Source organism: Plecotus auritus (assembly GCF_963455305.1).
Source record: "Plecotus auritus genome assembly, chromosome: 6".
NCBI lineage: Eukaryota > Metazoa > Chordata > Mammalia > Chiroptera > Vespertilionidae > Plecotus > Plecotus auritus.
The window spans coordinates 40761871-40789211 of record NC_137773.1 but is presented as its reverse complement, the minus strand read 5'-3'; the positions used below and the strand labels follow the sequence as shown (position 1 = coordinate 40789211).

At 47.8% G+C, this 27341-nt stretch overlaps 1 protein-coding gene and 1 pseudogene across 2 annotated transcripts in view; both read left to right on the top strand.

The window, feature by feature from the left end:
- Window positions 1-27341, top strand: part of COL23A1 (collagen type XXIII alpha 1 chain) — a 280949-nt gene that overhangs the window by 217836 nt on the left and 35772 nt on the right. The window contains exons 4-5 of the mRNA XM_080672775.1: window positions 21572-21579; window positions 23094-23120. Coding sequence (XP_080528901.1) covers window positions 21572-21579; window positions 23094-23120 — 35 coding nt within the window. The remainder of the gene's footprint in view (window positions 1-21571; window positions 21580-23093; window positions 23121-27341) is intronic.
- On the top strand, window positions 6729-7234 carry LOC308251909 (N-alpha-acetyltransferase 50-like; annotated as a pseudogene). The gene has a single exon. The product of its transcript is annotated as an N-alpha-acetyltransferase 50-like (transcript).

The window sequence follows — 27341 nt, the reverse complement described above, 5'->3', positions numbered from 1 at the left end:
GCCCTGGTAGGAAATGCCGTCATGGTTCTCTGTGTGCTTTGACTTCTGGAAGCTGAAGGCTGTTTCATGTTTGATTGCCATGGCTTCCTTTACTCTAGATTTTGTGTGTAATAACACACGCATGCACACACACCCACACACACACACACATACACACACACCACGGGCCTGCAAATACGCATTTCATCACTCAGTTCTTGTTTCTGTCCTTATAAAATGTTTTATTGCATTTTATTGTAAGCTCCTGACGTCCATTCTGGAAGGAGATGAGCAATACAAAGTGACTTTTTCTAGGGAAATGTATAATATTACTCAACTTACTCAAAACCCCGTTAGAATTATGACTCCAGTTTATAGCAATCGAAAAGTCACAGAAAGATAAGGACTTACTGGGCCCCTGATACTGTGTGCTGAGTCCTTTCAAGTTCCCCAAGTCATGTAATCCTCACAGACCCTACAAGATAAGCATCTGTTATTAGCCCCGTTTTGCAGATAAGGAAACTGAGGCTTCAAAGGAAGAAGTGTCTTGTCTAAGGTCGGCATTGGGCAAGGGGCGGGCGGCACCTTGCCCCCCTGGCCGCCCCCTCACCCCCCCGGCCGCCCTTTCCCAGGCGGTGTCCTGATCCCCTGCCTGTCGGAAAATGGTGTGAACAACCCGGAGCAGATGTTCCCCTCTGATTAGCTTTGGCTGAGCCGGTGTTTATTTCTAGTTTCACACACATGCACATCCTGGCTTTGGCACCTTCCCTTGTAAAACCAGACCTTTTCCTGTGTCCCGGGGAGCCTGCCTGGTGGACAGGGTCTGCCTGAGATGCCTTCCTGCTGCTGCTGCAGACCTGCAGACAGCCTGGCCTGCTCGCCTGCGCCTGCGGGGGCGGGCGCTCTCCAGCTGCAGGAGCCTTTGCCTGGAGAATGCCTCCATGGCCCCGCAGTGTTGGTGCGTGCTCCTGTCCTAATGGAATGAATGCTCATCTCCCCACTGGCCCATTTCTCAGCGGGGGAAGCCCGGCACTGCTCTTGTCCTCTGGGGTCATCTTTCCAGGGCCATTGAGCAAGATACTTTCTCCTTCTAGGTGCCCCCTTACCCCCAAGAACCTCCATTGCTCTCCCTCAGCTTCCCCTGGCTCCCCTGACTCCGCCAGCCTCTGACACCTCCCTCTGTCCCAGCACAGCCTGGTTGTGGTTGTCTCCTCTGAAAACATGTCTTTCCCCTCCACCAAAATAGAGGCTCCTGGGGCAGGAGCTGGGGCTGGACCCCAGGCACTCAGGAGATGGTCAATAAATGCTTGCTGACAGGAAGGGGAGGGCAGAGAGGAGGGAGAGGGAAAGAAGGACTGGTGAGCCAATGAAGGATAAAGGCTGAGGATGCAGGAAAAAAACAGGATGAAGCAATCAAATGCTGCTTGGCTGATGCTGTGCTAAATCTGCAGAGACAAATGGAGGCTCTCACAGACTCTCACAGCTCCCAGCCTTAGATCAGCAGGTTCAGCGCTAGGATTTTTTATCCACCTCGACCCCAAGAAACACTTTCTAAAAATCCAGTGGAAGGAGAACTTCTAAAATGGTGGGTTAAGGACCTCTGAAAATCTGCTCCTTTATAAAAGCAGCAAGAAAACTAGGAAAAATGGACCTTTCTGCAACTATGGAAATTAATGGAAAACTTGCAACAACCCCTTTATTCAAGAAAAAATTATAAATCTTGCTAAGAACAGCAGTGTTTGTAACATTTTAACTTGCCCACCTGCTCAGTTCCATACCCTTAAAAAAAAATCAGCCTTCCTGGCCAGGTAGTTCAATTGGTAGAGCTTTGTCCTGATATGCCAAGTTTGCGGGTTTGATCCCCAATCCGAGCATACACAAGAATCAACCAATGAATGCATAAATGGATGGACAACAAATTGATGTTTCTCTCTCCCCCTCTCTCTCATCAATAAATAAATAAAAATTAAAACAAAAACATAAGCCTTACAACCACAGTACCTGTGAACAGTAGCAGCCATCGAAGGAGACAAACAGGGTTGAAGGTCCCCAAAAGCTCATTTTCAGAAAATTGTCACTATCTGACATGTCTGTAAACTCCCTGGAAAAGCTTGTACACAGGACTTACCTTTATTTGACCTGATGTAGAGCATGCTCATTGGGAAAGCCCTGTGTCTAGAGTGCTTGCCAAAAACACTCAGCGGCAACTGTTTAACATCACAGCTGCCTGAACCAGTTGGAACAAACAAGAAGCTGACACAAAAACTTAAACAAAAATCTAAGTGATGAGATGTCTAAAGGGGCTTTGCAAAGCTCCGACATACTGTGATGGCACATGCATGTGAAGGGATATGTGCATGTTCAGGAAAAGCCTGACAGTCTCGGTCTTTCACGTCTGCCCAGGCAGACAATGAAGGCAACAGCAGAGCTGTGAAGAGGCGGAGCACTGAGTTTTGCTCCCGCCTACGTAAAGAGCCCCTCGCACCAAGTGGGAGACTCACTGGATAAGACCCTAAAGGAAACTTCTATCAGTGCTGATCATAAGCTAACCAAGCAGAGAATTCAACAGCTGCACATGACAAGGAATACACACTTTAGAGACTCCAGGAAAACCCCTAATCACTGAGCAACAATAACAACAAACAGCAAGAACAAACCCTAAAAAGTAGGAGCAGAATCTAATTTTCACAGTAGTCACATTAAATTACTATAAAAGCCGAGTTTTTAATAAAAAATTATGAGACACACAAAGAGACAAGAAAGTATGGCAATAAAAAGGGGGAGAAGCAATCAATAGAAACTGTCTCTGAGAAAGCCCAGATGGAAATGCTAGACAAAAAAATCATATTTGCTATTTTAAATATATTTAAAGAACTAAAGGAAACCATGTCTAAAGAATCAAAGGAAAGCCCAAGAATATGTACCACCTAATGGAGAGCATCAATATATAGAGAGGAAGTATAAAAAAAAAAGAAGCAAATAGAAACTCTGAAGTATAGTAACTGAAATGAAAAATTCACTAGAGAGGCTCAACAGTCTTTGGGATAGCAGAAAAAAAATCAGCAAACTTGAAGATGAGTCAATTAAGATTATTCAGTCTAAGGAAGAAAGAAAAGAGGAGAAGCGAGAGAAAGAAGCAGAAGAAATATGTGAAAGAAGAATGGCCTGGACCTTCCCACATTTATTTTTATTATATTTGTGATTATGACTTAGCACAGCAAAAAGATACAGATTAAAGTCAGCAAAAGTAAGAGGAACATAGGACCCCAAATTCCAATATACCCCTCCCCATGGAGTTGTACAGACAGCCCTAATTCTCCCATAAGGATGTGTGACAGCATGTGTGATGTTTGCCAGCCAGGAAAACTCACTTGAGACTTGCTGTCCAGTGTTTTATTGAGTGCCCATGTGGCTGACCTTAATTATTCAGTCTCCAGCCGCTCCAAAGGTCAAACTGATACAGCATGGCCAAAACCTCCACCATAGTTCACATTGTTGCCATAAACTACCTGGCGTGGCCCAAGGCCCCAGGTATTCAGCGACACTCCTATTAGGCAGCATATCCCAAGGACTGAAGGTTATTTCCTTGCAGCTGGTCAGGATCAGTTCTCTCTTTGGAATGTGCAGGTTTTGGACAACTCAAGTCTGTTGAGTAACCCTTTCCTACACACTCCCATGGCTCTTTCTTGTCATTCAAGAATCAGCACAAAGCCCAGCCAGTGTGGCTCAGTGGTTGAGCATGACCCATGAACCAGGAGGTCACGGTTCGATTCCTGGTCAGGGCACATGCCCAGGTTGTAGACTGGATCCCCAGTGTGGGGCATGCAGGAGACAACTGATCGATGATTCTCCCTCATCATTATGTTTCTATCTCTCTCTCTCTCTCTCCCTCTCCCTTCCTCTCTGAAAACAATATATATATTATATATAGTCTTTTTGTTTGTTTTGTGTGTTTTTTAAGAATCAGGACAAATGTAATCTCCTCAGAGAGGCTTTTGATAATCAACCATCCTTTTAAAATGAAGTAGAAATTAAGTAATGCCCAGGTAAACAAAAATGAAAAGAATTTATCACTATCAGATCTGACCTACAAGAAGTAATAAACAGATTCCTTCAGTCTGAAATGAAAGGACACTAGAGAGCAATTTCAGTCCACAAGAAATAATGAATTTCAGTGAAGGTAACTACATAAGTAAATGTGAAAGACAATGTAAGTGTATTTTTATTTACAACTTTTTTCTCTATTCTGATTTAAAAGTCAATTGCATAAAGCAATAATTATAAAATTGTGTTTATGGGTTTATAATGTAGTAACATGGTAAAGGATAATGAACAGGGCTATATTGAAGCATAGTACTTATAAACAAAAGTAAATTATTTCTAATCAAAACCATATTATCTTAAATTAAGATGTTAATTTTAATCCCCAGGACAACTACTAAGAAAATAACTCCAAAAAATAGAATTTAAAAAAATGAATGAAAATGTTACACTAGAAAACATTTACTTAGCAAAAAAAAGAAGCAGTAGTGAAGTAATAGAGGAATGAAAAAGACCTAAGACATAGAAATTAAATAGTAAATTCAAACACATAAGCCTTACCTTATGAGCAATTACATTAAATATAAAAGGGTTAAACAATTCAATCAAAGTCAGAGATTGGCAGAATCAATAAAGAAATAATGTAATAAAAAAACATTCATCATCATTAATCATTAGGGAAATGCAAATCAAAACCACAGTAAGCTATTACCTCATACCCATTAAGATGGCTACTTTCTTTAAAAATCAGAAAATAACAGGTGTTGGCAAGGATGTGGAGAAATTGGAATCCTTGGAATCTGTGGATGGAAATGTAAGATGGTACAGCCACTCTGAAAAATAGTATGGTAATTCCTCAAAAAATTAAAAATAGAGTTAGCATATGATTCAGTAATACCACTGCAGGGTATATATCTAAACGAACTGAAACCAGGGTATCGAACAAAAATTTCATAACAGTATTATTCACAATAGCTAAAAAGTCAACACCAGGTAAATGAAAAAACAAAATGTGGTATTTCTATACCGTGAAATATTATTCATTTTCAATTGATTTTTTTGAGAGACAGAAAGCAATATTAATGTGAGAGCAAAACATCAATCGGTTGTCTCCTGCATGTATTCATTCTTAAAAAGGAAATTCTGGGCCTAACCGGTTTGGCTCAGTGCCTAGAGCAGCCATGGGCAAACTACAGCCCGCAGGCCGGATCCGGCCCGTTCGGCTGTTCTATCCAGCCCGCGGAGCCGAAAGAGCGGAGGGTTCTCTTGCTCTCCCCTCCACTCCTTTACTTTGAATTTATATTAGTTCACACAAATACTCCATCCATGCTTTTGTTCCGGCCCTCCGGTCCAGTTTAAGAACCCATTGTGGCCCTTGAGTCAAAAAGTTTGCCCACCCCTGGCCTAGAGCATCGGCCTGCAGACTGAAGGGTCCCAGGTTCGATTCCAGTCAAGGGTATGTACCTTGGTTTCGGGCACATCCCCAGCAGGAGGTGTGCAGGAGGCAGCTGATCGATGTTTCTCTCTCATCGATGTTTCTAATTCTCCCTCTCCCTTCTTCTCTGTAAAAAATCAATAAAGTATATTTTTTTAAAAAAAGGAAATTCTGACACATGCTACAATATCGATGAAATTTGAAGGCATTACCTATGCCAAGTGAAATAAGCCAATTACAAAAAGACAAATATCATTTTATTTCATTTACTGAGGGAGGTAGTAAGCTCATAAAAACTGGAAGTAAAATGGTGGCTGCCAGGGACTGAGGGGAGGAAGAATGGAGAGTTATTGTTTAATGGGTACAGAGTTTAAATTTTTCAAAATGGAAAACTTCCAGAGATTGAATACATTATAATGTAAACATACTTAACACTACTAAATTGTACATTTTAAAATATTTAAGGTTATCAATTTTATGTTATGTGTGTATTGGCACAATTTTAAAATCTTTAATTGTATTTTTTTAAAAACATGATCCTGCCAAAGCCGGTTTGGCTCAGTGGATAGAGCATCAGCCTGTGGACTGAAAGGTCCCAGGTTCGATTCTGGTCTGGGGCACGTAACTTGGTTGCGGGCACATCCCCAGTAGCGGGTGTGCAAGAGGCAGCTGATCGATGTTTCTCTCTCATCGATGTTTCTAACTCTATCCCTCTTCCTTCCTCTCTGTAAAAAATCAATAAAATATAAAAAAAAAAAAACATGATCCAACTATCTATATATATAAAAGCCTAACATACAAAGTGTCTCCTCGGGAGTTTGACCGACCGGGAGTTCAATCACTCACTATGACGTGCAATGACCACCAGGGGGAGGCATGGAATGAAGGGAGGCCCCAGCCAGCAGCTGGCAGCCGCTAGGGGCCCTACCCATGCATAAATTTCATGCACTGGGCCTCTAGTATATGCCGTAAGAAGCAAACTTTAGACCGGGCAGCGGGTGGGCCTGGCAGTGGCGGGCAGGAGCCGAGTGCCCCGTGTGCACGTGTGGAGAAGCGGCGGTAACAGCGCAGCAGCGGGAGGCCCTCTGCCCCCTCCCGGGAGGCCGTGCCGTGCTCCACCCTGGTGGCCTCCATCACCCGCTCAGCTCTCTGCCTGAGGCGAGGAGGCCAGCTTGTGGAGTTGAGTGGCCTGAGCAGAGGCGCCGAGAGCTGAGGTCGGCGACGATGACGGCGTTGATATCGGTGGTAACTACGGCCTCAGCAGGCGGGGAAGATGAAAGGCCGGATCGAGCTGGGAGATGTGACACCACACAATAGTAAGCAGCTGAAGAGATTAAACCAGGTCATCTTTCCAGTCAGCTACAATGACAAGTTCTACAAGGATGTGCTGGAGGCTGGCGAGCTAGCAAAACTTGCCTATTTCAATGATATTGCAGTCGGTGCGGTATGCTGTAGGGTGGATCATTCACAGAATCAGAAGAGACTTTACATCATGACACTAGGATGTCTGGCACCATACCGAAGGCTAGGAATAGGAACTAAAATGTTAAATCATGTCTTAAACATCTGTGAAAAAGATGGCACTTTTGACAACATCTATCTGCATGTTCAGATCAGCAACGAATCAGCAATTGATTTCTACAGGAAGTTTGGTTTTGAGATTATTGAGACCAAGAAGAACTACTATAAGAGAAAAGAGCCCGCAGATGCTCAAGTGCTGCAAAAAAACCTCAAAGTTCCTTCTGGCCGAATGCAGACGCGCAAAAGACCGACAACTGAACAAATTACAAATGAACTTTCTTGCACTTGCTTGTCGCCAAATAAAAGAGAGGCCCATTGGTTCCCTCCCCCCCCCCCCCCGACTCCACTTTGTTTTGAAGCTTTTCCCACTCCTTGTTCTTGTTTTTCCTCCTTTCTTTCCTTCACTTTCCTCTAAAAGTTTTAATACTTTCAAGGACTTTCAAAATCAATCATGTTTAGGTTGTTTTTGTTTTCTTGTTTTTGTGAGCTGGACTGATTGTAGGAAGGAGAGGTATAGATCTGTTTATTTCACAGTTAAGATATATGGTCCCGAGAATTTGGGTATCAATTTCCATTTATTTTTAACTTTTTTAACGTCCTGCTTTCACATTGAAGGGCAGAGCCTACAAAATAATATATATTTCAAAAGACAAAAAGAAGCAGTAGCAATATCTTGTTCTCTAATCATAGACAAGTTTAGTGTGTTTGTGGTACTTTGGGTTTTTCAAGACTGTTTGTGGGATACTAATCCCTAGACATTGCCTTCAACTCCACCTTCTGGCCTTCTAAGTACTGTCTCAGGAGTTGGACTATTGTTATCCTTGTAAGAAATACTAAGCTAAAAAAAAAGAAGCAAACTTTAGATTTTAAAATGTAGTAAGTTGAAAATAAAATGCTGAGAAAACATATGTCATGCAAACAATATATTCTGATGTCAGACAAATAGATTTTAAGACAAATAAGGACATTTTATAATGATAAAAAAATATTTTTTAAATTATATACTAATATACACCTTAAAAGAGAGCCCACAAATACATGAAGAAAAAACTGACAATTGAAGGAATAAATAAACTGACTAACAATAATAGTTGGAGACCCCACTTTCAATAATGAATAGAACAAATATACAAAAACAACAACAACAAAGAAATGTAATAAATGAACAACATATGAATCAACAAGACCAAACAGACATTTATAAAATATTTCAACCAACAACAGCAGAAAACACATTCCTTTCAGGTGAATATGGAACATTCTCCAGCGTAGAGTGCATTTTAAACTGTAAAGCAAGCTTCAATAAATGTAAAAGGATTGAAGTCATAAAATATGTCCTTTGACCACAAAAGAATTAAAGTAGAAATCAATAACATAAGAAAATTAGAGAAATTCACAAATATGGGTAAATTAAACATTGTACTTCTAAATAACCAATAACTCAAAGAATAAACCACAGGGAAATCAAAAAATATTATTATATGAATGAAAATGAAAACAACATACCAAAACTCATAGAATATAGCTAAAGTAGTGCCTAGAGGGTAATGTATAGCTGTAAATACCGATATTAAAAAAAGAAGAGCAAACTTACACCAAAGCAAGCAGAAGGAAGAAAACCATAAAATTAGAGTGGAAAAAAATGAAATAGAAAATAAAAACAACAGGGAAAATCAACAACACCAAAAATGAATCTTTGAAAAGATCAACAAAATTGGCAAACCTTTACCTAGGACTGATCAAGAAGAAAATAGTGGGCACTTAAATTACTAAAATCAGGAATAAAAGAAGGGATATCACTAGCAAAATAGAAGAGGATTATAAAGGAATGCTATGAACAACTGTATGCCAACAAACTACATTACCTAGATGAAATGGACAAATTCCCAGAAAGACACAAACTGCCTAAACTGACTCAAGAAGAAATTAAAAATAAGAATAGATAGATAGAAAAAAAAAGAAAAAGAATAGACAGATAGAGAGAAGATCAGTAATTCAAAAGCTTTCCGCAATGTGAAGCCCAGAATCAGGTGGCTTTACTGATTAATTCTGACAAACTTTTAAAGAAAGATTAATACTAATTCTTCATAAGCTCGTCCAAATCCTATATAATAAAAGGGTAATATGCAAATTGACCCTAACGGCAGAACGACCAGGAATGACCGGTTGCTATGACATGCACTGACCACCGGGGGCAGATGCTCAATGCAGGAACTGCCCACTGGTGGTCAGTGCACTCCCACAGGGGGAGCTCCGCTCAGCCACAAGCTGGGCTGATGGCTGCGAGCGCAGCAGTGGTAGTGGGAGCCTCTCCCGCCTCCACGGCAACGCTAAGGAGTGCTAAGGATGTCCAACTGTTGAACATCTCCCAAGGGCTCCCGGGCTGCCAGAGGAATGTCTGACTGCCAGCTTAGGCCCACTCCCCAGGGTATCGGGCCTAGGCCGGCAGGTGGACATCCCTCGAGGGGTCCTGGACTGCAAGAGGGGAGCAGGCTGGGCTGAGGGACTGCCCCCCCAAGTGCATGAATATATATGAAGGCAACACATCCCAACTCATTCTTTAAGGGCAAATTTATCTTAACACCAAAACCAGACAAAGACATCACAAAAAAAGAAAACTACCAACCAATATCTCTTATGAATATGGACACAAAATCCTCAACAAAATACTAACAAATGAATCCATCAATAAATCAAAAAGATTATACACCACAAACAGATGGGATTTATCTCAGAAATACAAGGTTTAACATCCAAAATCACTCAAGGTAATCCTATATAATGAAAGCCTAATATGCTAAGTGTCCAGTCATCCAATCAGCCATTCAGCCAATCAAAGCGTAATATGCTAATGATATGCTAAGGCTGCTCAACTGCTCGTTATGATGTGCACTGACCACCAGGGGCGACAGTTGACCAGTTGACCAGTCGCTATGACAAGCAATGACCACCAGGGGGCAGACGCTCCAACTGGTAGGTTAGCTTGCTGCTGGGGTCTGACTGATTGGGACTGAGCAAGATGGGCCAGACATGCCCTGGAGCCCTCCAGCAGTCACTCTCCACTGGCCAACCTCCTGCTTCCCTCCCTGGCCCTGATAGTGCACCGGTGAGGTCCCTTGGCCTGGCCTGCACCCTCTCGCAATCCAGGACCCCTCGGGGGATGTTTCAGCCAGTCCCGCAGGCCAGACCAAGGGGCCCCACTGGTGCACAAATTCGTGCACCGAGCCTCTAGTCCTATCTAATAAAAAAGTAATATGCAAATTAACCATCACTTCGCTACACCCACAAGCCACACCCACCAGCCAATCAGGAGCGGATATGCAAATAAACCCAACCAAGATGGCTACGGCCACAGAGAGCAGGAGGGAGGCTTGGGTTTCCCCAGCAATGGAGGAAGCCAAGCTTTCCACCTGCCCTTGCCGGCCTAGGCCTCCACTCAAGGCTACAAAGTTTCAATGATAGAAGATACATAAACCCAAACAGAAACGCCAGCAGCCATGGAGCTGGAAAGAGCAGGAGGCTAGGGTTGCCCCCAGCGATGGAGGAAGCCAAGCTTTCCGCACACCCTGGCCGGCCCAGGCCTCGCTTAAGGCTACAAAGTTTCAATTATACAAGATACATAAATCCCAACAGAAATGGCTGCTGCCACAGAGCAAGCAGAAGGCTTGGCTCCACTCCAGGCTACAAAGTTTCAATTGTACAAGATAAATAAACCCCAGATACCAGGGCCTCTGCTTGGGTCGCCAGGGGGCGTGGCTGGCCTGCAAACCACCACAGGCCCCTCGCCCAGGCCACCCCACGCCCCAAGGGAGCCCCCACCCTGATCTGGGACACCCTTCAGGGCAAACCAGCTGGCCCCCACCCATGCACCAGGCCTCTATCCTATCTAATAAAAGAGTAATATGCAGATTGACCATCACTCCAACACACAAGATGGCTGCCCCCATGTGGTCAAAGAGCCTGCCCCCATGTGGACACAAGATGGCCACCACAAGATGGCCAGTAGGGGAGGGCAGTTGGGAGGAACCAGGCCTGCAAGGGAGGGTAGTTGTGAGCGACCAGGCCTGCAGGGAAAGGCAGTTGGGAGGGACCCAGGCCTGTAGGGGAGGGCAGTTAGGGGTGACCAGGCCTGCAGGGGAGGGCAGTTAGGGGTGACCAGGCCTGCAGGGGAGGGCAGTTAGGGGAAAACAGGCTGGCAGGGGAGCAGTTAGGCATCAATCAGGCTGGCAGGGGAATGGTTAGGGGGTGATCAGGCTGGCAGGCAGAAGCGGTTAGAGGCAATCAGGAAGGCAGGCAGGCGAGCAGTTGGGAGCCAGCAGTCCTAGATTGTGAGAGGGATGTCCGACTGCCCGTTTAGGCCCAATCCTAGGGGGATCGGGCCTAAACGGGCAGTCAGAAATCACTCGAGGGGTCCCAGATTGAAGAGGGTGCAGGCTGGGCTGAGGGACACACACCCCCATGCACAAATTTCGTGCACCGGGCCTCTAGTCTATATATAAAAGGCTAAGCAACCATCCGACCGGTAGCTATGATGTGCAATGACCACCAGGGGGCAGACGTTCCGACCTGTAGCTATGATGCGCACTGACCCCCAGTGGGCAGGTGCTCAATGCAGACGCACCCTGGAACCAGAGAGGAGGGAGCCCAATTCCGGATGCATTACCCAAGAACCACTCTCTCGCAATCTAGGACCCCTCAGGGGATGTTGGAGAGACAGTTTTGGCCCAGTCCCCGCAGGCCAGGCCGAGGGACCCCATCTGCCTGAGGTACCCTGCTCACTCCACAGAGGCCCTTCAAGCCCCAGCACCACCCCAGGTGTGACCAGCCAGGGAGGGACCACGGGAGGTTGGCTCCAGGGTGTATCCAGCCCTTCTCACCCAGTCCTGTCCCACCAGCCACCTTCCAATTAATATCCTTTCAATATGCACAAATCCATGCACCAGGGCACTAGTACATCATATCAGATAAAAGGCAAAACCACATCATCATCCTAATACATGAAGAAAAGAGCATTTGACAAAATCCACAGCCTTTCATGATTTAAAAAAAAAAACCCTCAACAAATAAGAATACAAAAAAAAAACTTCCACAATTTAGTAAAGGGCATTTATGAAAAACTCATAGCTAACCTTATACTTAGTGGTGAAATAGTGAATGCTTTTCCCCTTAGATCAGGAACAAGACAAGGATGTCCACTCTTGCTACTTGTACTAGCATTTATCATTGTATTGAAGGTTCTGTTTAGGGCAATTAGGCAAGAAAAAGAAATAAAGTGCATGCAGGTGGGAAAAGAAGGAGCACAACTATCCCTATTTGCTGATCCCATGATCCTGTTTGTATATAGATAATTCTAAAGAATCCACCAAAAGTGTATCGGAGCTAACAAACGTGCTCAGCAAGGTTGTGCGATACAAGACCATTATACAAAAGCCAATTTTATGTCTAGACACTTGCAATGAAGAATTTTTAAATGAAATTAAGAAAACAGTTCCATTTGCAAAATTATGAAAAAGAATAAAATACTCAAAAAAGAAGACCTAAGTAAATGGAAAGACATTCTATATCCATGGATTGGAAGATGATACAGTGTTAATATGGCAATACTCCACAAATGGATTTATAGATTTCATGCAATTCTACAAAAATCCTAGTTGGGTTTTCTTTTTAGAAATTGACAAACTAATCCTAAAATTCATATGAAAATGCAAAGAATCCAAAATAGCCAGAACTTGCCCTGCCCGGTTTGGCTCAGTGGCCACTGGGTCTCTGGTTTGATTCCCATTCAAGGGCACATACCTTGGTTGCCCTTGGTTCAGTCCTCGGCCTCAAGAAGAGTATTATAAAGGGGCATATGTGGGCCCGACCAGTGTGGCTCAGTGGCTGAGCATCAGCCTGTGAACCAGCAGGTCACGGTTTAATTCCCAGTCAGGGCACATGCCTGGGTTGCGGGCTCGATCCACAGTGTCCGGTGTGCAGGAGGCAGCCAATCAATGATTCTCTGTCATCATTGATGTTTCAATCTCTCTCTCCCTCTTCCTTCCTCTGAAATCAATAAAAATATTTTTTTAAAAAGGAAGGATAAATAAAATTTTGTGATTATACCAAAAAATCACTGAAGTGTATAGTTTTTTAAAAAGTGAATTTCGGAGAGAAACCAAGATGGCGGCATAGGTAAACACCTAAACTGCTGCCTCGCACAACAATTTCAAAACTACAACTAAAAGACAAAACAGACATCATCCAGAACCACAGGAAGGCTGGCTGAGTGAAAATTCTACAACTAGAAGGAAAGAGAAAAGCACACTGAGACTTACAGGAGCTGCATAAGGCAGAAGTATGGAGGCACGGGCGTGCGGAGAGGGCTGGCAATTAAGTACGCAGCTGGCTTTCTCAATCGGGAGGGAGGCAAAAGCTCCCGAATGGTCTGAACTCCAGTTCCAGGTGAGACTCTGGGCACCCAGACTCATACGGGGAGAAACTAGACTGTCTGGCAGCGGGTGAAACTCAAGGGCGGCTTTCTCTCAGAGGGGCTTGCAGCGATTACCGCGGAACACTGAGACCCAGGGGCCTCTTAGGGCAGGGCTGACAGGAAGCCATCACTGTTTGCTCTTCCCTGAGATCCCGCCCCACAAAGCCATTGCTGATTGCTCCGCCCTGAGACTCAGCCCCATCCAAGCTGAGCACAGAGGCTTTTGCATATGAAGGGCCTGGTCCTTTGAATTCTAAACTTACCTAACAAACTGCAGCTGGGTCAGTGAGACCCAGAACATCCAAAAGAAGGCCCAAGGCCCCACAGCAGCTTGCATTGCTTCACAGCTGGGCCTCATCTGGGCACCTCCAAACCCCAAACAAAGAAGAGGAATCTGCAGATCTCTCCATAGCTCCTGCTGGGTGGCCTCAGGCAGAGGCTAAATTAGCACCTCCTTGGAGATCCAAGAGCCAGTGTACCCAGGGGTCAGAGTGGGACCATCCAGATTACAACTCCTCAGATCCATAAGGGACACACTCAGGGGGCAGACTCAGTGAGCACCAAAGCCCCACTGAAGCAAGTCTTGCCCCATAAGGGTGTCTCCAGCACAAAAGTTCTCCCATCGTAGACACAGCTGATCCTCACAGCCAATTGGCCTGGAGGTCAATTCCCCCCAGTGATACCAACAACAATCAAGGCTTAACTACAACAAGACTGTACACACAGCCCACAAAGGGGTGCACCAAGAGTGTCCACCTCAGGTAACTGGAGAGGCTGAGCCACTGGGCCCTATAAGACACCTAGCACACAAAATCACTCTATCAACTCAGGGAAGCAGCCAAAATGTGGAGACAGAGAAACAGGTCACAAATGTAAGAAATGGAGGAAAGCAAATGACTGGATATAGAGTTCAAAACCCAGTTATAAGGTTTTTCAAGAATTTTCTAGAAAAGGCTGATAAATTTAGTGAGACCCTCAAGGATATGAAAAAGGACCAACTAGAAATTAAGCATACACTGACTGAAATAAAAAATAATATACAGAGATCCAACAGCAGACTACAGGATTGCAAGAATCAAGTCAAAGATTTGAAATACAAAGAAGCAAAAAACACCCAACTGGAAAAGCAAAAAGAAAAAAGAATTTAAAAATATGAAGATAGTGTAAGGAGCCTCTGGGACAACTTCAAGTGTACCAACATCTGAATTATGGGGGTGCCAGAAGAAAAGAAAGAGCAAGATACTGAAAACCTATTTGAAGAAATAATGACCGAAAACTTCCCCCACCTGGTGAAAGAAATAGACTTACAAGTCCAGGAAGCACAGAAAACTCCAAACAAAAGGAATCCAAAGAGGACCACACCAAGACACATCATAATTAAAATGCCAAGAGCAAAAGACAAAGAGAGAATCTTAAAAGCAGCAAGAGAAAAACCGTTAGTTACCTACAAGGGAGCACCCATACGACTGTCAGCTGATTTCTCAACAGAAACTATGCAGGCCAGACGGGAGTGGCAAGAAATATTCAAAGTGATGAATAGCAAGAACCTACAACCAAGATTACTCTACCCAGCAAAGCTATCATTCAAAATTTAAGGTCAGATAAAGAGCTTCACAGATAAGAAAAAGCTAAAGGAGTTCATCACCACCAAACTAGTATTATATGAAATGCTGAAAAGTATTCTTTAAGAAGAGGAAGAAGAAAAAAAAGGTAAAGATAAAAATTATGAACAACAAATATATATCTATCAACAAGTGAATCTAAACATCAAGTGAATAAAAAATCTGATGAACAGAATAAACTGGTGAATATAATAGAATCAGGGGCATAGAAAGGGAGTGGACTGACAATTCTCGGGGGGAAAAGGGTGTGGGGGGTGCGGGAAGAGACTGGATAAAAATCGTACACCTATGGATGAGGACAGTTGGGGGGGGCGGTAAGGGCAGAAGGTGGGGTGGGAACCGGGTGGAGGGGGGAAAAAAGAGGAACAATGGTAATAATCTGAACAATAAAGATTTATTTTTAAAAATAATAAAAAAATGAAGTCTAATAATACCAAAAAAAAGTGAATTTCATGATATGTGAATTATATCTCAATAGAGTGTGGGGTTTTTTTTATCTAATATGTTTACTTCCCACTCAGGCTTCTAAGCAGCACTACTGCCTGCCCTGCACAGTTTCTGAGCAGGGCACCTGCTGGAGCCCCCTGCATGCCCAGGCTCCCCTGCTAGACCCTGAATTCCAGGGTCTTATACCTGACAATGCCATCAGAGCCAAATTGCTGGAGGCCTGTCTGAGGTGTCATTTAAACAGGAGATTCGTCAAACCTGTTGTATAGTCAGGATTTGTTCTGCAACATGGATCCAAACGATGGAAAACTGCATCTGTGTTTCTGTTCTCCCTACAATCTTAGGGGTGTGTGTGTGTGTGTGTGTGTGTGTGTGAGAGAGAGAGAGAGAGAGAGAGAGAGAGAGAGAGAGAGAGAGAGAGAATGAGAATGGAGAATGTTATAGAGCCATGCGCTACATAACTGCATTTTGGTCAACAGCAGACCGTATATATGACAGTGGTCCCATAAGATTAAATAGGAGCTGGAAAGTTCCTGTTGCCTAGTGACATCATAGTCATCACAACATTGTAGTGCAGCACATTGCTCAGTTGCTTGTGGTGATGTTGGTGTAAACAGAACTACTGCACTCCCCGTTGTAGGAAAGTGGACCACATATGTACACTTATGTACAGTGCCTAATAGTTGATCATAATAATTAACAACAATGTTACTGGTTAATGTGTTTACTATATACTATATGTTTTATTGTTATTTCAGAGTGTAGTCTTTCTACTTATATTTTTTAAAAGTTTGCTGCGAAACAGCTTCTGTGTTACACCAGCAGCAGCCTCATCCATCTCGAGTTTACCAGGTCTCTTGATTGCATCATCCCTCGTGCTTGATTTAATCTCATGTTGTCTCGTACACTGACATGCTGTACAGGTTTGTAGCCTGGGAGCAAATAAGTACACTGTGATGTTCACACAGCGACAGAATCGCCCATCAGCATGTTTTTCAGGACATCCCCGTGGCTAAGCTGCGCGTGACTGGGATCCCAGCCTGCGCTGTGTCTTGGTGCCTCTTCCATGCCAGGGCTGTCCTGAGGACCCAGCGCATGCACAGTATCTCACTCCGTCCTCGTAGGAGTCCAGAGGCAGGGTGACTCCCCGCCGCACAGGGGCAGTCTTTGCCTCAGAGAAAACAGGCACTCGCTCGGAGAGCCAGGGTGCTGAGGCCTCGACACTCCCTGATAGAATCGGTCGAATTAAAGCCAGGGCCTGAGGCATATGCTAAGTGCCCGGCTCACGTACTCATTATTGGCTCTGAATTTGCCAACCCCCAAGCCTCATGTCATCTTGGTTCACTCTGCTCCACTGGGGAAACGCTGGAGGCATGACTGAAGGTCGTCCTCGTGCTGGGGTAGGTCTGGGTTTTCAAAAGTCAGGAGCCAGGGCCTGTTGTGGGGGGCAGAGGACTGGGTCAGAGCCAAGGCCTCCTGGGCAGAGCAGAGAGCCGGCGAAGTGGGCATCAGGAGTCCGGGTGCAACACAGAGCAGCAGGAGCGGGCTGTGAGCATGGACAGTGACCCTGGCGGCCTCAGGCACCAAGGCCAGCCCTCACCTCCGGCATGCTGTCGGGCACCCGCCAGGCTGTCGGGAAATATCCTTCCCAGTTTGCTTTTCCATTTGGGAAACACTCAGGCAGTGATCATCCTGGGAGGAGCTAAGAGCTCAAGGTGGGCACATGGGGCCCCAGAAACTCTACATGCCTCTGCTTACAAGCCACTCATGCACCCTCCAAACCTCAAGGTGCAAGTGGGAAACCCTGTCTGGCCACATCAGTTCAGTTAAAGAGGCCACAGAGTCATTGACCCCTCTACTCTCTCACTCATTTCATTCATTTCCCAAGTCATCTGGCTCTTATTTACTTGCTCCCGCATTCCTGACAGCAAAGTGAGCAGATCCAGCCAATGCCTGGAACACATGTTTGAAAGCTGTGTGCAGAATGAGCTGGGCCGTGGGGGGGACCACCACATGGTTGGATGGGGGCCCTCCCGCCAGCCTCACTCCCTAAACAGGGACCCCTGGACAGCCTGAGCCAGGCTTTTCCCGCCCCCCACCCCCACCCATCATCTTGTGTACCGCGCTCGCTGCAGGCCCCAGAGCCCATCTCCAGGGGCTACTGCAGCCGCAACACAGCCCTAGGGTGAAGTGAGGTGAGGAGGGCTTAGCAGAGGCGATGGCCTGCCGGGTGCCCCTCATCTATTCCGCTCACATGTACTAAGTGCATGTGCCTGCCAGGCCCTGTGCAAGGCAGGGGAGACGGTGGGGAGCTGAGCAGATGGGGCCCCAGCTTTCAGGGAGCTGCCTTGCTGATGGGGCTGACAGACAATAAACAACACACAAATAAATAATCACTAAAGAGTGTGACTGGTGCTGGAAAGGAAATAGGGAGCTGGTAGAAATCAGTGGGGCCAAGGGTGAAGAGACGCCTCAGACTTCATGCTGACGAAAGGCTTTTCCGAGGCGGTGGTTATGAACCATGGCCTGCCGAGCGCAGGAACACTGTAGCTGTGGATGTCCTGAGGCCAAAGACGGCGGGCCCTTGGGGAACCTAGAGAGACAGGTGGTGGCCGAGTGTGGGCGCTGACGAGAGCAGGTGCACACAGGAGAGCAGGAGTTCGGATATTATTCCGTGTGCAATTCAGAACTCCGGGAAGGGGTGGGCATTTTTTAAAGGCACCTGTAGCTGGTGGGGTTGGGGTGCCCAGAAGAAGGTGTCAGTTAGGAGGCTGTAATGGTAGTGTCCCCTGCGAGGCATTGGTGCCCTGGCAATATGGTGCCGGTCAGGCCCGAGGGAGTGGCTCGGTGTTTTGGAGTCTATAGGGTGGGCTAGATGTGGCCTATCCCACCAGCTACAGGACCAGTCTGGAATGCTGCCATCCATACTCTGGCCCCCCAGAGTGGGAATGGTGCCATGGTTTGGGGTCCCATGGCATTGCTTCTAGCCTGGACCACCCCCTCAGTAGTTGAGTGATCTGTCACACCACACACCTCCCGGGACCTCTTTCCAGCAATGTGGCTGTGAGGGAGAGAGGAGGACTGAGCAGGACAGAGGAGGGTGTGGAAGCAAAGGATGTTTTTCAATCAGAGGAATTGGAAGAGGACATACAGATGTCTGACAGACATGTGAAAAGATGCTCACCTTCAGTAATCATCAGGGAAATGCAAATCAAAACCACAATGAGATAGCACCTCACACCTGTCAGAATGGCTGTCATCAATAAATCAACAAACAACAATCGTTGCCAAGGATGTGGAGAAAAGGGAACCCTCCTGCACTGTTGATGGGATTGCAAGTTGGTGCAAGCACTATGGAAAGCAGTATGGAGAGTCCTCACGAGATTAAAAATGGAGCTGCCTTATGACCCAGCTGGGTACTTATCCAAAGAAACCCAAAACACTAATTTGAAAACATACATGCACCCTTATGTTCATTGCAGCATTATTTACAATAGCCAAGATATGGAAGCAACCCGAGTGACCATCAATGGATAAATGGATAAAAGGGGGGAGGGGACATCTGTAACTTTCAACAATAAAGGTAAATTTAAAAAATAAAAAGTGTGGTATGTGTATGCAATGGAATATTACTCAGCCATAGAAAAGAATGAAACTTGCCATTTGTGACAACATGGGTGGACCTAGAGTGTATTATGCTCAGTGAAATAAGGCAGAGAAAGATAAACACCATAGGATTGCACTTACCTGTGGATGCTAAAAACAAAATAAATAAAACAGAAAAAAAAACCTTATAGATACCGAGACCAAATTGATGGTTGCCAAGTGACAGAAGGTTTGAGGGCTGGGTGGGAAAGGTAAAGGGATTAAAAAGTACAAATTGGTAGTTACAGAGTAGTCACAGGGATGTAGAGTACAGCATGGGGAATATAGTTAGCAATCTATAATAATAAAAGCGTAATATGCTAATTAGACCGAACAGCCAAATGACCTTCTGGACGTCCTTCTGGATGACCTTCCGGACAAAGCCAGGGCTGCGAGGGCCAAGCCCCGGGCACGAATTTCATGTATCAGGCCTCTAGTATTATAATAACTATATTTGGTGCCAAGTGGGTACTAGACTTACTAGGGTGATCCTTCATAAGTGATATAAATGTCTAATCACTATCCTGTACACCTGAAATTAATATAATATTCTATGTCAGCTGTAATTGAAAAAAATTTGTTTTAATTATGAAATAAAATCAGAGGAATTGGAGCACATTTCAGAGCTGTGGGAAGGACCTGCCTGAGAGGTGGGCCTGCCTGTGATGGGCCGAGAGGGAGGTGGGTGCAGGGTCCCTGGAAGGTGGAAGCGAGTCAGCTCCTCTGCCTGAACCTGAGGGACCCAGAGAGGAGGTGGGCGCAGGCGCGGGTGTGTGCGTGTCGCATCGGAAAGATGACGGGCGTCCATCCAGCGGCTTTTCATTTCTTTGTAAAACAGGGAGCAAGGTCTTTGGCTGAAAGTGCGAAGTCAGCTATACAGATGTCCAATGACCAAAGCCATGCCCCGGCCACAGTCTCTAGACTCAGGGGACTCCCGCACAGCCCCGTGTTCCATTCGTGGGTATTAGCACCTCATACATCCGTTTTCAAGTCAAAAATCTTTGTCTCACCTCTCTCCTTCCTGTATGCCCCATGAGCCCTTCCACCCCCATCTCCACCATTAAATCAAAACTCCAGTCCTGTCTGTCCTCACAAGTATTTTCTGACGCATCTCTCTCCATCTCCACTGCCAGCAGGAGTCCAGGCTGGGTGGCCTACACAGGAGCAGCTGCATCGTGTCCTCTTGCCATTCCTGCCCCCTCAAATCACTCCTCCATGCCCAGTCCTTCGGGCCCCCACCCCTCCACCCCACTGGGTCATGACGCGGAGACAAGGCCCAGTGCTCTGTCTGGCCCTGCCTTCTCCCCAGCCCTCTCCTGCTGCCGGCCTCCAAAGCCCAGGGATCTTGGCGTGTTAGGAGCGTTCCCATCTCTGCCATGCTCCTCTCTCCCCCTTCCTCTCCCAGAAACCATCCCTCGCCCTCTGGACTCAGCCTAGCTTCCCGTCCTGAGTGGGCCCAGCCTCGACCCGGTCCTGTGCCTTCACCTGTGTAATTGTTTCTTAAATACCTGTTCTTTCGAGGAAAATTCTGAGTCCGAGACCTTGCCTCTTGCACTCACCCCTGGGTCCCATTACGTGCCTCCCTGTGCGGTCTCACTCTCCAGACTGTGGTCCCAGGTCGGCCGGGAGCAGACAAGGCTTAGTGGAAAGTATGTAGGGTTTTAAGTTGAGAGACCTCCTTCCTGGTTAGTTCCACACCTAACCAATTATGTGGCCTTAAACAAGCCACTTTTTTCTGTTGTCACCTGTCAAGTGGGAGTGTTCATTTCTCTCACGAATTGTCGAGAAGGTCAAATGCATCATGGATATGCAATGTGCTTTGCACACCAGAAAGTGGGCACGCCTGTCGGTGTCATGAGTGTTATCCATGAGTCTGCGTCTCTGGAGACAAGCCCAGCTAGCGCCGCCAGCTGCACCTGAGCTTCTAAACTCCAAGTGCCCTGTGCACCCTAGCTCGGAGCCCTTCACCCCCGGCTGGGCCTCAGGCACCGTCCACACGGCTGCTCAGCCCCACGCATTCCAGAGCCCTTATGCTTGCTCATCCCTCTGCCCCAAATGTTTGCTCCCCAAGTCTCTCCCAAAATTTGTCCTTCGGGCAGGAACAAGGTTCAATGCCTCTCTGGATGACCAAAATCCAACACGGGTGGCCCCAGCAAGGACCCGCAGCAGCCTCCTGAAATGAATGTGTTAACCCACACGTGCAGGATTGTCCTCACCCCCACACGCCCACCCCAGCCCCACAAGGGCAAAGGCTCTCCCTCGCCCAGCCACTCGGCCACTTGCTTTGGGGCCCATGACAGCATCTAAGCCTTGTGTGAGGGGAGGCCAGCAGCTGTTGGAGGGAGGGCCCGCCGGGGAGGGGCCCTCTCTCCCTTTGGTTCTGACTGTGGCCTCTCTGCTTGTGTTTTGCAGGTCCTCCGGTAAGTGCCCTGGATTATGCTCTCTGCTCCTGAAAGATAAGACATTTTGTTTTCTCTCTGTGGCACTTCCTTGAAAATAATACTTAGAGAGGTATGTCTTAAAAAAAAAAAAAAATCAGTCCAGACAGGGGCCGTATCTTTTTAAACCTGTAGATGAACACAAGCGCAGAACTCAGCAGGCTCCACTTGCCCCTGTGACCATTTTCCTTCCAAGAGAGCCGGCAGGAGCCTGGCTGCCCCGCCCCGTCCCCTGCTCCAAGGGGGGCACAGAATGCGAGCACCACACCCACATTTCTAACTGCCCTGCAGCAGTGGGTCTGTTTCCGCGGCTCTTGTCTCACGTGCTTTGGCACCTGGAGTCACAGTTACGCCAGGAATGAGTTGGGCTTCGTAACAGATTCCGGGCTCCGTTTCTCTTTGCCGGAATCCATTGGCTCCCTGGGTTGGGCAGTGGGCCATTAGGGCACCGGGTTTGAGAAAGGTGTAGGGGAGGGGCGGTGGCCAAGGCAGCATTGAACATCGGGGATCATCCGCCCAGAAACCCGGTTCTTCTTCAAGAAACGCAGCAAGTCTGTGAGCCATCGCGCCAGGTTTTCCGAGCCCGACAAATCCTGGCGACTCCATTCAAGAAGCACATTGAGCGCCTGCCCAGTCAAAATGCACCTTCCAAAGGAATTCCTTTCGGATGACTCTTTTATTTTTTACTTCCACTTACCATGATTCATTTCCTGATCAGCACCCTTCGGAATCCGGGCTTCTCGGCTCAAGCAGCGCCCCACTGAGCCCGAGGGCCAGCCAGCAGGAGTGTGTAGGTTGAGGCCACGGGCAGTTGCCCACAGTTGAGTCGTTCCTGGCATCACAGGGAAGGTAGTCTGTGTGGACTTGCCCAAGTGCATACTGCGGAGGGCTGTGGAGCAGGGGGCTGTGAACGTGCTGTTGAACTATTCAGTGCATTAAACAAATGCAGATCCTGAGGCTGCAACCTGGGGTGGATGCCACCCTGTGAGACGCTGCCAGGCAGGCCGTGCTCCGAGCATGTGGGGACAGAGCATCCAGCAGCAGTAAATGCCTGCCCTGCCATAGCTCTGGCTCCTAAAGCTGCCTTCCTCAGTTCCCCCATCCAGGGGCAGCCGCAGGAGGCCCTCATCTGCTCTCTAGGCCTCTCGGCGGTTTAGGAGCACTTTCCTTGGTGGCTGTGACAGCGCCCTTGGGAGCCCGTGTGCCGTGTGGTCCTCACCATGTGTGTGCTGGCTGCCATGGGAGGACGCGCGTGGATGTGTGCCCTGGTGGCCCCTGCAGCCTGGCCCAGTGCAGCAGGAAATGGGGTGCTCCATCCCCTAGACTTGTCAGAGCCCTGAGTCTCCCCAAAGGCATCGGTTACCCACCAGCAGCCTCTGCTGCAAACCCATAGAACATTGGGAGGGGGGGCGGTGTGGGGCCTGATTGAGTGCTAAGTGCTGCCATATGGTTTTCTGCTGAAAGTCTGATTATTAATGATGTATTAATTACCACAGGGGCAATCAGGACGAGATGGCTACCCGGTAATTTGCCATTTATTTTTTGCTCTCTTTGCCCTTTTCTCTCAAGCCAGTATTCTTCCTCCGAGCCTTTATTTGACTGTCTGCACTCCTCTCTCTCTGCTCCTCAGGGACTCTGGTCTTTCTTGGAGGCATTAGCACTGATCTGCAGGGCTGGCCTGGTGGGAACTGCCTTCCGCTCCAGCTGCCCTGCAGGCAAAGCAGAGCGGCTTTGAGACGTCGCCTTGGTGCCCTGAGCCCACCCACCTCTGCTCTTCCTGCCCTCTGTCTCCCTGAGCACAGGCCTATGGAGCACCCTCTTCCCAGAACTCCCGGCCCCGCCCACCCTCTCTGTCACCCCTAGGGAACGGGAGACACCTGGTTCCAGTTTGGCCTTTGTGGTGTCATCCCTTGTCAGGTCTTTTACAACTAACCCTAAAACGTAGCCAATACTGAATCAACGTGCCTAGCCCAGGCTGGGTGAGGGCCGCGGAAGAAGCAGGCTGAAAGGTAGCTGGCCGGGGCCGAGTCCTGCATAGAAGTCCAGACGCGCATCAGCGCAGGGGGTGAGCCTGTGGAAGGAGAGTGTGGCGGGACCATCGTGTGGGGGCTGTGTTTGTCCTGGGCCTCAGGCCACGGAGGGAGATGTGGGCTGATTCAGAGGCCTCTCGAACGGCCACATCTGTCCTGACCCTGGTGGTGGAGGCAAGGTGGGGGTCCCAGTCCTGCAGGAGCCGCCTTCCCAAGAGGCTGTGGAGGGCAGTCAGCCCCGAGCATCAAGGAAACTGGACTTGGATTCCTAGCTGGGTGCCCTCGGGGAAGGCGCTCACCCTCTCTGAGCTTCAGTTTCCTGCTCTGTGAAGTGGGGTGGTGAAGGCCTCCCTCACAGCATTGGAGTGGGATTAAATGAGACTGGGGAGGTCACAGTTCTACAAAATTCATCACAAGCCAGGCCCCGTGGGACTCAGTGGGGCCTTTGGGATCATTTATCTCCTGTTCAGAGTGGCCCACACGGGGCTCAGAATAGCGTTTGGGGTCAGCTCCCCCAGCGGCGGGCAGCCTGGTCCCGTGAAGTACCAGCCAGGTAGCCCCTGGGGGCGGGCCCCCGCCTCCCCCCCTCTCCCGGACTAGGGCAGAGTAAGGATCTCCAGAGCAGCCAGAGCCTCAGAACCACAGGCTTTTGCTGGAATATTTCAGCCTCCGGTTGTGGGGCCCTTCGCTCCAGCAGCTCAGAACTGAAAGCTTTCTGACAGAACCCTCCAGGCGACCTAGCACCCTTTACACTCCAACTGACTCTTGACTGTAGATGCCTGTGTCCACAGGGCTGAGAGTTAAAAATAATAACTAATAACAATAACAATAATAATAATGGCCAAGGGTGGTGGCTGGAGGCTGGTGAGAGGGTTCGTCCCTCAGCGCCCGTTGTCTTCTCCTCTGAGCACATGGGGACCCAGGACCCCTCCCTCCCTGGCATCAGAGAGAACGTTGGCTGATGAGGGGCGGGCTCTGCGGGCCACAGGCAGGAGTCCGGGTGTGGAGTGAGGCAGCCTAGGGTTGAATCCAGGGATTGAATCACTTGGCTGCCCTAAGTCTCCATTTCCTTCCCTGTGAAGAGAGGAGCTGGGGTTCAGGTGAAGTGAGGTCACTCCTGGAGCACCCAGACATTGCAGGTCACAGCCGACGGTCACCAGGTCATGGGGTGGCACAGGACTGTTGGGAATCTAGCCTGAGAGGGGTTACCGTGTGAGATGCTTGGTACCCAGCCTGGGCCAGAGACAGGGCTCTGAATGTGGGAGTCAGGAGCCGGGGGCGGACCTGCATGCCGTGGACCATCTGGTGTGCAGTTAGGAGCTTTCTGGGAAGGAGGCAGGTTAGGGCGCTGTTTGCTGGCAGCTCTGGTCAGTGCCTGTGGCCCCTCCAGCTCTTCACCACCAGGAAGCCAGTGTCACACCTGTGATTGCCCCAGGGCTGGGTCACCCCTTTTCCTGGGGTCGTCCAGCCCGAGTTTGCAGGCCCACCACTGTTTCCACACCAATCTGGGCCTTTTCCCTGGCAGGGCTGGCCCTGCTCGCCGCTGGGCCCAGGGCGTTGGTGCCTCCAGCCCAGGAGCCAGCCTGTGCCCCCCGCTGCGTGCCTCCAAGCACCCTCCGTGCAGCACTGCCTTGAGGGCCAGCCCTTCCATGAGGGCCACAGGGTGGGGGCAACGCCCCTCCTGGCTCCCCCGCAGCAGGGAAAGGTGGCCCATGTGGGCAGGAGGAGGGTAGGAGGCTCTCGGGGGTCATGTTGGGAGCTGAAACCCACCCTTGGCCAGTGGAGGGCCTGGCTCGCAGCCTGGGGTCTGTTTACAGGCCTCTCCGTGTGTTCATCCCAGAGGCTGGGGCAAGTTCCCCGGCGCGAGGGGCCTGAGCCGCCTCAGAGGCACCGCGTGTGCTGAGTGTCACAGGGGCTTCCCGCAGTCAGACCCCAGTTGGGTCCTGGTTCAGCTGTGCACCCTCGGGCCAGCTGCTCGGCCTCTCGGAACATGGGAAGATCACACCCGCAGAGCTGGAGGCTGGAGGAAAGATGAGCTTGGGAGATCATTCTGACCCATCAGCAAACATTGGCCGTGTTGGGAGAAGAAAACAGCTTTGAGACCCTGCAGTTGCAGAAAAGGGGGTTACCTAGTAAACCTCAAAACCAGCCTCAGGGAGGATTTATTTCATTTTATTTTATTTTATTTTATTTTATTTTTTTTTTTTATTTAGTAGTTTGTGCCTAAAACAAATCACTTCCTACGGGGAAGTATGAGCAAGAAAAGAGTCCAGGAGGGCCATGGTGAAGACTGCCGGCTGCGTTTCTGGATTAATCCAGGCCGGCCCCTCCCCTGAGCGAGACCCGCTGAAACCAGGTCCATATGTGGGCCTGATAGTGGGGGGAGGGGGAGGTGGACATAAGAGCCGCCCACATCTGTGGGATGGGGTGCAGACTAACACAGGCTGGGGTCCCATGTCCACAGCCGTCTTGCACAGAGGCTGGCCCGTCTTCCCTGCCACAAGGGTTCATTAATGGCTCTCTGCTGATGACAATAGAAGCGTGTTTATTATAAAACCTTACAAAATACAGAAAAGGAAAAAGCAGTCATCGTGTCCCTACCACCCACAGACAAGTCCTGTCGATATTTTTGTGTTTGTTCTTCCAGCATTTTTTATGCACAAGTTTGTGTCTATATTTCTTAGTCTCAAACTGCGATTACAGTGGACATGTCTTTTGTAGCTGATGTTTTTCACTTAATGTATCATGAGATTTTTCCACATCACTAAGAATTCTTATAGGATGTAATAGCTACATGGTATTTTATCATATATAATTTACTTAACCCGGTTCCAAGTTATAGTATTTATGGTGACAATTTTTCACCCTGCAGTCAACATCCTGGGAATAAATCTAGACTTACTTCCATGATTATCTCCTTAGGATAAATGTCTAGAAGTTGAATTGCTGGACCAAAGGGTTTGCACATGTTTCAGGCTTTTGATGTGTATTGCCAAATTGCCCTCCAGGAGGCTGTACTAATTTACATTCCCACCAACAGCGTATGAACACTGCATGTTTCCCCAAACCCTGGCCAACTGTGGGTATTATCGTACTTTTTAATCGATGCCAATATGATAAGTTAAGAAATAGATGTGTGTATGTATGTATCTTGTTTTAATTTAGGGTGTATTTTCATTAGAAGTATAGCTTTAGAGATTAATCTAGTTTTGAAAGGCTTCTGTAAGTGTAACTGCCGCCTGCTGGTAGAGTTTGGAATTGCAGGCACAGCATTTACTAGTAAAGAGGAAATGGGCAGGTTTAAGAGCTTTCAGGTCCCAGTTGGTCCAGGGACTGCAGACAACATGGTATGGGCAGCATAGGGGAATTTTAAGCTCAGAACATGGTGAGTCCAAGATGGGACCGGCAGAGGAGCACTGGGCACAGCATTCTTGCATTTTGGAGCAGTCATCGGCACTTACATGGATAAAGTGATTTAGCCATCTCATGACTAGGAGGCTTGGCTCTGTCTGTTCAACAGATCTGTAAGGTATGCCATGCCCTGTGCATTGCAGCCCACAAAGATGAATCAGACCCAGTCGCAGTCCTTGAGGAGCCGTGGGGGTCGGAGGGCAGCGCAGCCAGTTTGCCACGGGACAGAGAGGGAGGAACGATCAGGTGTCACTGAACTTCCTGGCGGTTCTTATCATAGTCCCCATTTTTCTCTCCAAACTC